This window comes from Protobothrops mucrosquamatus, unplaced genomic scaffold (assembly GCF_001527695.2).
Source record: "Protobothrops mucrosquamatus isolate PMUCROS unplaced genomic scaffold, P.Mucros_1.0 scaffold531, whole genome shotgun sequence".
NCBI classification, from domain to species: Eukaryota; Metazoa; Chordata; class Lepidosauria; order Squamata; family Viperidae; genus Protobothrops; species Protobothrops mucrosquamatus.
Window position 1 is genome coordinate 336,865 of NW_015386838.1, and position 10,296 is coordinate 347,160.

Below are 10,296 nucleotides of genomic sequence, written 5' to 3' on the forward strand. Positions count from 1 at the left end.
TAGACAAAATGCCAAATCCAGTCTGAACATCTGGCTGACTGTGCGATGATCCATAACAATAATAACAATAATAACAATAATAATAATAATGCCTATGAACAGACTACTTTCCTAGTTTTTCTAGAGGCATTGATGTGATTTCCAAACACAACATTGAAGTATATACTTACATCATGAGTCAGTTCAAAGTATTTTTGGCAGGCCAGCTGATAATGCATACCTTTCACCAAGTCCAAAATCTAAAAAAAGAAATTGAACCAATTAATACACACAAACACATTTACCCCAATTCCAGTCTGTAAAGAGAACACATATTTAGAAAGCATGACAGAATTGACATATGTGCTTCTATGCTTCTAAAAAAGTCTCAAACTCAAATCAAAATTTAGAAAAATTGTGGCTATTATATCTAGAATAATTATTTCCAGGATATATATTTCAAAAACATTTTTATTAGTTGCAAATGCATGTTTTTGCATTTGAGAAACTGAAACATATATTACTCAACATATGTGAACACTCCTCACCCATAGCTTGTTCATGCATGGGTAAAACAATGGGACTGTGATACCAACTAAGAAACTGTAGTAATTTAGAAAAGAAGTAGCGGAAAACCACGTGTTTCACCTTTTGAAAACCTCAAAGTAAGTTGTTTCGAAGCAGCAGTTCCCCGAACAAGAAAGGAAATTGTCTGTTTTGAACTCCTACTAGAAACATTTTTCTATCTCTTGTAAATACAATTTGCTTTCCAATTCTACCTTGTAATCGCTTCTGTCCAGCAAAAGCACTCATTCTTATCAGCAGAAGGCAATGGTGTTTTAAAATTTAAGTTGCATGTCATTTTTTTCCCTCTGCTGATCTATAATTATTCTTTCTACGTGCTGCTTATCAGCCATAGAAAACTGCTGTAACTGAGAGATAGCTTCAGTAGAAAGAACATTTCTGAGGAATGCAAATTTCTAACCCTTTTTCTGAGAGGCTGACCTTTTAAAGTCAAGAGTGGCAATAAACTCCAGCACAAATCCCTGCTGTCCTCATTATGGAGACTGCCTTATAGTTATTGACAGACGTACAAATAATATTTGCTGAATATATCAAACCACACTGCTGCCAAAGAAGTGCTTACTGGGTCTGGTTTGCTGTTACAAGCCAAACTGATTAAATATCTGCCTTTGCTGTCACCTCCTGTTAAGTACAATGTGAAAAACAAGTCAACCAGCCAAAAGAATCTGAAGCTTGGTACAGTCTCTTTGTTTTTGAACTGAAGCAGGTTGCGGGTTTGAAAAACTAGTTATGCATATTGCAAACAGAGCCTCAAACTAGATTGCAATGATAACCAACCAAGATGATTTTATAATATTGTATCATATATAGAAAACTTCCTTGGCTTATAGTAAAAGATGGACAGTATACTGGCAACGTTCTGAGTGGCCTACGGGCAGTTATATTTGAATCACAGGACCCAGGGTATGCAGAACTTCACAGCCTAATAACGGAATGTTCTGATGTTTCCTAGAACACTTGATTTTTCTCCTGGAATGTGCATGTTGTCTTATTTTCTTCTAGAGTGTGCCAATTCTGATGGTACTTTGTTTTCTAGAAATGATCATTCCAGATCCTTTAAAGCAGGGGTCCCCAACCCCAGGCCGGGGACCATCAACTGGGCCACACGAACAAGTGAAGCCCCATCCGCTGGATGCAGGCAGCACGCGAAACTACGCCCCCTCTGGTCCGTGGAAAAATCTTTCTCCAGAGAACCAGTCCCTGGTGCCCAAAAGATTGGGGTCCTCTGCTTTAAAGGACAAATATTCATATTTTTCTATGTGTACTTTAGCAGGATTTAGAGTTATCTCATCAACCATAAATCTGGTATGGTGCTTATGGTGTAGCCTGGGATTCATTCCAATACCCATGATGCTTATTTATTTTTTCACACAAACATGGTTTCATGTTGTGATCTCTAAAATCCCGCTAAAGTCCATATAGAAAATTGTGACTACTTCTGCTTTAAAAGGTCCCATTTTGTTAAAATTGCAGCAATGAACCTGGGAATCCTATAAAGTGTGCAGGTATTTATGCTGTAGAGTTAAATGAACTAATCCTGCAATCAAGTGAAAGATTTGGCAAATGACCTGTGAAAACAATATTCCAAGGAGCACTTTCTGGATCACACTTTTATTCAATCACTGTGTGCAGCCACTGTCATATAAAGCTGCTGCATCTCTGAGGGCAAACATAGTTTCCACCTGATAGCTAAGTTAAAAACTTTGCAGACCAATTTTACTTTAATCTCCATATTGCCTTGGCCTCTGAAAGAAATATAATCAGCAGCTGAAGCCAAGAACTCTATATCTTTAACAGCAATATAAAACAGGTTTTGTCAAAAGGTGAGAAAAAATACAGGAAATCCTTGTTTAGTGACCACAACTGGAACAGGCAGCTCAGTTGTTAAGCAAAGCAATTGCTAGGTGGAAAATCATTTGAGGCAACAGTGCTTATGATTTTACTTTAGTTTTTCTTTCCCCCCCCCCACTCCCCTGTACTTTGGAATACTTATCCTGGCACTGGGATAATTAGTAAGGGAATTACTGTTTGCATTTGTATTGTATTTGGAGAGGAAAGGATTACAAGAGAGTAAGCAAGCATACAAAGGGGAATCAAAAGTAACATGCTGGAGCCAGCAACCCTGAGTGTGAAGTGCAAGCTGCTGGTGTGTTCTCCAATGTGTGCCTGCTTACTCTCTTGTAATCCCTTTCTCTCCAATCTACAAGAGGAGGAAAAAAAGAAAAAAATTAACCAGGCATAGGACAATGTATATTGACACTGTCTGCATGTATGGATACATTCATGTGGCATTTCGTAAGAACACAGATGTATTGATTTTGACCCAAAAAATATTACACACACTTGCACTTGCAAAAGCCCATTACTATCTGTTTCTGAAAATGCTCTGACCTGAAGGACTGCTTTGGCCAGGCAATGGGTGTGAAGGTGGTGTATAAGGCAGGAAAGCTTGTTACAGTTTATTGCCCAGTCTTCTCTGGAGCCTATCAATGAAATCAGATGATGGGCTATTCTGCTACGTATAAGCTTAGCATGGTTAACTTCCTTTAGCTTTACAATCCTTGATCTCTTCATTTACTCAAGGTCAGTATGAAGCATTTTTCAAATAAAATAGTTACTTTTATTCCTAAAGTCTCAATATTTCAATAAAGGCTTGCTGCATTTTATCTACTTCTAACCTTCATTTTTATTTGAAAGGTGACTTAAAATGTGATTGAAGTGCAGCAACTGTAACATATTTAGAGACATTTTTGTAGTTCCAGGTCAGTTTCTCACTACCCCAGTGTAACTCAGCTTGTTCTTTAAGGGTTTTACAAAGACATTCATTTCTTTGCCTAGCCAAATCTGCCATCTGCTTTCTCTAGGGATTTTATTTTTAACATCCAACAGTGAAAATAATAGGAATACCTCTATTTATATCATTGAGGGATTTCACTTTATTTTTAAAAATCCTAATTTTTCAGTTGGAAAGAAACCAAACAAAAACAATGCATTTCTACTTTCACATACTGAAGATAATTAGAGGAAATGGCACAAAAGTTTAGAACTTTTCTTGCCTATTATCATAAGAAACTATAGAAAAGAAGCAACATTTGTTCAACTATTAATAAAAAATAACAATCTAGTACATTCTCTCAATCTTCACCATGTAAGAGCTGCAATTGATGTGATCAAAATAAGACAATAGAAATTAACTTTGTAAATGGAATTATTTAACATCATCCAGGCGGTCCTTAACTTATAGCCATTTGTTCAATGACCATTCATAGTTATGGTAGTGCTGAAAAAATGGACATACAACCCGTCAGCAAAATTCCAGCCATCACAGCACCCCTGCAGTCATGTGATAACGATTCAATGTCCAGTTCACTGTTAAAAGTTGTAGGGAGTCACAGTCACATGACTATCATTTGCAACCTTCCCTGCTGGCTTCCCCAAGTCAATGGGAAAGCTGGCAGGGAAGGTTGCAAGTGGTTAGAGCAAATCACTCCCACTTTTTCTCCCACCTATAGTACCCCCGCCTGCATGTAGCCTATGACACATGTGGCCAGCAATGGCCTTCCAAGGCTCTCCTTCAGTCTCCTACAATTCATGTATGGCCAGCATTGACCCTTCCCAGCTTCCAAGTGATGCATGGCTCACATCAGTCCTCCAAAACCCTTCCTCAGCCTCTCCCACCCCTACACCACCCTGTGCTCCTTATCTGGGTTCCCAACGCTTTCCCCCGTAACAGCCTGCACATTTTGGGGTTACAACAATAACTGGAGCTACCAAGAATTACTAAACAATGCAGTCATGTGCCATCATGCTTTACAACCACATTGCTTAATAATGGCAACCTGGGTCCCCAGGACTAGCTGCATTTATGAAATCATGTTTATTTAGACAGCCTTTCAACTTTAGTAGTATTTATTTTGTAAGAAACAATACATTACATAAAGCTGTGCAGATTTACACAGAATTGTTGCACAGGCCCGTGGCCTTGGCTGGTTTCTGGGCACAGTTTGAACTTGATGGTCCTGATGAAGTGCACATTGTCCTAGGACTTATGAATTCAGCTGCGTATATTCTAGATCCTTGACCCTCCTGGTTGGTTAAGAATTACTGATGCATCACATTAACTGAGTCCATTTGCCTATTAATGCCTATTCGCAGGGGGTGTGATGTCACCTGCTCTAAAAATGGTGACCATCTGCTTTCTCCTCAAGGGACAATCAATGGACCCAACAGAAATGGACAGTTTTCAACCGGTCTTCTCTTTTTAGGGAAGACAATTGTTGAGAAGGTGGTTGGTTTGTAGCTCCAGAGGGTCCTGGAAATGATCTGAACCTCTTTAAGTTAGGAGTTAGATCTGATTACAGCACTGAGACAGCAATGGTCACACTTGTCAATTACTGTGGTAGGTTTGGGATGGGGTAATATGTCCATTCTAGCCTTCGTTGCTCTGTTAGCAACCTTTGATATCGTCAATCATGGTATCCTTCAGAGCTGGCTCAGGGGTTTGGGAGTGGGAAGCATCATAATACAGGACCACTTCCAGGCATGCTGGCTGAGGAATTCTGGGAGTTGAAGTCCACAAGTCATAAAAGGTCCAAGTTTGAAGACCCCTGCATTAGGGGGAAAAATTGAACTCAAGGCCCCTGCTTTGCAGACTTCTCAAGGATTTTATTTATGGAAGTTCACTGAGCACTTCTACTCAACATTTTTAACCCATACTCTTTCCTAGGATTTTGAAGTCTGACTGTGAGGAAAAGCTGACAGGTATTATAGATGCTGGGGGAAGGCAGAAGACAGATGTAATGCAAAACAAACTACATTTTCTCATTCATCCCACAATGAAGAATGTGAAAATATAATGTCTTGCCTCATATAATAGGTGAATTTAAAGGAATGAAAAACTGGCTACTTTTACTTCAAACGTATGTTGATAGTAGGGCATTGCAAGAAATGGAAAATGTGTCTTGTTTCAAACATGAAACAAAATTTCCCATCAAAAATGGCCCACTAGCTATATTTTGACATTTCAAAACTGCATGGGGATAGAAGCCAATTTTTCCTCATTCCCACTTTGAAAACCGCAGAAGCATACATACAGAACAGAACAAAATCAGCCCCTCAAAATAGCCTGGAACTTAGAGGGTAAAAATGTGAGCTAGGGGCCTCCCTGAGTTTTTTGCTCCCTTTTGCATGCTTACTTTTGAATAAAACTTAAATCTAAAACAATGAGCCATTTTGCTCCCAATTTCAGAAAACTAAACTAGTTTTGGGTGCTGGGATGACATTGGCTTCACTGAATAAAAGTTTGTGATAATGGATAGGGAATTTAATGGAATTCTTGGTTTAATTTTAGATGTAGGTTTTCATCTACAGTGAGAAATCAGTCTTCAGTTCACTTAGCCCTGAATATGTACAAGGCTGGTTTAGTTCTAGCAAATGTACCTGAAAAACATATTTTCTTCTTTATATGAAAATTTTTTCACCTTTGCTTCACATATATATTTATTATATAGCCACCCAGAATTGGTTATAAGATGGGGAGCTATATAAAGGTGATAGATAGATAGATAGATAGATAGATAGATAGATAGATAGATAGATAGATGATAGATATGGATGGAATTGCAACATCTGATCATGCCCCAATTTAATTTCTGTGCAACTGGGGGATTCTTTTAAGGTGAAAGAAACATAACATTTGGATGTTTTCTGATAAAAAGGAAATTTTCTGGGTCCACAGCTTTTTGATTTTCATTTAGTTGCTCTTAATATTTTTTTTTATTAAAAGTTTTATGACATTTTTAATAATATTTTTAAAAGATATTTTAAAATACTTTTAAAAAAAAATAAGATACACAACACATGATGTAAGCTACACTGGTTGCCAGTTTGCTTCCGGATCAAATTGAAGATGTTGGTTTTTACCTTTAAAGCCCTTTACGGCATGGGTTCACGTTATCTGAGGAACCATCTCACCTCAATGGGATTGACCCATCCCACCCGCACTGGCAGAAGGGGCATGCTCCAGACCCAATCTTTCAAGAAATTTTGGCTGGCAAGCTCCAGAAGAACCTTTTCTGCTGTGGCTCATACCCTCTGGTGAGATCCACACTCACCCTCTTAGCCTTCTGAAAGGCCTGAAGACCTGGTTCTTCCAACTGGCCTTGGGTCCCAAAGGGGATAAGTCACTCTGGAGATGGTTAATTGACAAAAATTAGATCCCAGTTCCTTCCTTCTTCCTCCCCATCTTTGTCAATTTTAAACCAAATTTAATGTTACTATTTATTGTGTTAATGTTTTATATTGATCCTTTATTGACTGTAAGCCACTTAGAGTGGCCTCCAGGTGAGATGGGTGGTATATGTTATATAATGAAAGGCAAGATGTCTCAATGATTATCCTAAATGAAAGGTTTTCTGACTAGATTTTGTGCCAGCACCAGACTGTGATAAACTTGAACTCTGAAAAAACACACTATAGTTACTCAAAATGTAGATAATTTCTTTCAAATTCAGAATCAGAAACCCTTTAAAAAAAATGTCTATGGAAATTCTCAGTCATCCAGGTCATCGTTATCCCAAAGATGCTTTCTTTTTCATGAAACAACTGGACTTTCTTGTTTTTCTTTGAAGACGTTTCACTTCTCATCTAAGAAGCTTTTTAGCTCTGACTGGATGGTGGGGAATGAAAAGATTTATACTCCTTGCAGACAGTTGTTCATTTGCATTCTTTTAGCAAGTCATTAATGCTACATGGAGGCTTATCTGTATCCTCCAGGTCACCTGAGTGGTGCAAATGGGTGTGGAGCCTTCTTGGAACTGTTGAAAGGACTGTATTGTAGACTGGAGATAGATGATGCCATATCCCTCCCCTTCTGTTGAGAGAGGGCTGTTCAATTTTGACATAGATGCCCTCTTTGATCGCTCTTTCAAACCAGTGGTCCTCTCTGCCCAAAATGTGAATCCTACACCACAGAGCCGAAGGCCTGCCTACCAGCAAAGAAGGAAAAGAAAAAGAAATAAAACACATCAAGGAAGCCCTCAGAACATGTGGCTATCCCAAGTGGGCCTTCATCAAATCTCAAAAAAAAAGACCTAGCAGGAACTCCTCCATAATAGACCAAGAAGAAAACAATAAACGAAGCAACGTAGTCATTCCATACGTTGCAGGAATATTGGAAAAGCTCAGGAGAATCTTCAGCCAACACAACATACGTGCACACTTCAAACCCAAGAATGTATTAAGGCAGAAGCTTGTCTACCTCAAAGATAAACCACCCAGACACAAACTGAGCAACACGGTATATGCACTACAATGCAGTGAGCCATGTGCAGATCTGTACATTGGGGAAATGAAACAACAACTTCATAAACATATGGCACAACATAGGAGACAAACCCATCAGGACCAGATTCAGCAGTCCATCTGCATTTAAAAGACAAAGGCCATTCTTTTGAAGACAGCAAAGTTCACATTTTGGACAAAGAGGACCGCTGGTCTAAACAAAATTGAACAGCTTTCTCTCAACAGAGAGGGAAGGAGATGACATCACCTATCTCCAGTCTACAATACAGTCCTTTCAACAGTTCCAAGAAGGCTCCACACACATTTGCACCACTCAGGTGACCTGGAGGACACAGATAAGCCTCCAGGTAGCATTAACAACTCGCTAAAAAAATGCAAATGATCAGCTTGTCTGCAAGGAGTATATATCTTTCCATTCCCCACCATCCAGTCAGAGCTGAAGAACCTTCTTGGATGAGATGCGAAATGTCTTCAAAGAAAAACAAGGAAGTCCAGTTGCCTGGTGGGGGGAAAAAAAGCATCTTTGGGATTTAAAAAAAAAAAGAATTTATTTTTAAAATATAGCAGTTAGCAAGCATGTATGTCTGTAAGCATGTATACACACATACCCACGTACAAAGCTTAAATTATATCCCACCTTTCCATTTAAATGGGAACGTTAAAAGCATCACCAATATTACTTGATGGCTACTTCTGTGGTTCTTGTCTGCAATATTACAAGTTTTAACAGGGAAGGAAGTATTTGAAGACCACAAGAGAGCCCACTAGGGGTGTTTTCAAAAGCATGCACATATCTATTCAGGTAGGCGAGAACATCATAACAAGTTGTACGCTGTGATTTAAGAGACAGTAGCATTCATTGTCCATAATTGTGAAATAAAACTGAAAAGATATTTCTGATGCCTTGTTACCAAAATATCAGAAGAATAGATTCTCTACCTGACTGATTCCAGAAGGAGGTATTTTATATGACTGAAGCTTCTGCTTCAGCAGCTCTGGGTCACTGTGGCGAAATGGGCATCCTAACAAAAAGAAAAAAGGTAGAGACATACCCAGAAAATTATTCATAAACTGGCATAGCAAAGCGCCTGAGAATCTAGCAAACAGTGCTTATTTATTATCTACCAAATACAGAAAAATAACTATTCCCACGTGCAAACTTTTCAACAAGATCTGTTCAGCATGGGTATTTGTGGTTCTTGGCCTATATAACCTGACACAATTCTCAACCAACAGGCTGGCATTGATATTTGAAAGAAGTTCTGGCCAAACTGGAATGTTTCAGGTTAGGAAAGGCTATTCTGAGAGCTCAAAATACATAATTCAGTAGGTTAAGGCTGCAACGGGCATGAAAGATTATACACATAAAACAGTAATTGTACCACCAGAAGAAACTGCAGTAGCTTACAAAATAGGTGGAAAGAAACACCTGTTAGCATAGAGGACTAGCTAACAGTAATTCAATTTGGTGTTTCATTTCATTCATTTCACTGGAATTGAAATTCAAACATCGCAGCTTAAATGATAAATGTATTATAATCAAATTAGATTATTGCTAGTGAAATCTGTAGGCATCGTTGGTTATACACAACTTACAAATACAGATGAAATTACCTTATCATACATTTGTATGTGTCTGAATGTACGTATATTATTTTTACAAATAACTGAAGATGGTAAACCTATCCAAGGTGGATACGTTTGCCACCTTCATATTCCTTTCCTTATTTTCCCCACAACAGCCACCCTGTGAGGTGGGTCGGGCTGAGAGAGAGAATGACTGGCCCAAGGTCACCTAGCTGGCTTTCATGGCTAAGGTGGGACTAGAATTCAAAGTCTCCCAGTTTCAAGTCTGGTACCTTAATTGCTAGACCAAAGTGGTTCTCCTTTAATACTTTAAAACTTTAATGCTATTGATTTATGATGGTTGCCTGGAAAGTCCCTACAGTTTTCTTGGCAAGATTTTTCAGAAGTGGTTTACCATTGCTTGCTTCCTAGGGCTGACAAAGAATGACTGGCTGAAGTTCATCTAGCCGGCTCCATATCAAATGTGGGACTAGAATTCAGGGTTTCCTAGTTTCTAACCTGGTACCTTAAGCACAAACTGGCTCTCTTGTCTGTCTAATCCTATAAATATATACCCTAAACCAAGGCTTTTCAACCAGTGGTACGGGTACCACTTGTGGTACATTGGCACCTGGCAGGTGGTACGCGACCATCCTAGAAAAGTGGTAGCGGGGGAGGGGAATGAGCTGAACCGGTGGCAGCACCGCACAAGCCTGAGCGAGAGACGGCTGGAGCTGCAGGACTGTCAGGGCTCAGCGGAAGCGCCAGGCTCCAGCTGGAGCTCGGCGCTGATCCTGGCGCTTCTGCTGAGCCCAGAAGAAGTGCCAATCAGCTGGAATATTGCAGCATCTCCAGGGTCTTGTG

General features: G+C 39.3%; 1 protein-coding gene across 1 annotated transcript in view; it reads right to left on the reverse strand.

The window, feature by feature from the left end:
* LOC107288327 (DNA primase large subunit) overlaps window positions 1-10,296 on the reverse strand; it is a gene marked incomplete at its 5' end in the record, with an annotated part of 77,913 nt that overhangs the window by 6,145 nt on the left and 61,472 nt on the right. The window contains 2 exons of the mRNA XM_015816937.1: window positions 171-239; window positions 8,806-8,888. Coding sequence (XP_015672423.1) covers window positions 171-239; window positions 8,806-8,888 — 152 coding nt within the window. The remainder of the gene's footprint in view (window positions 1-170; window positions 240-8,805; window positions 8,889-10,296) is intronic.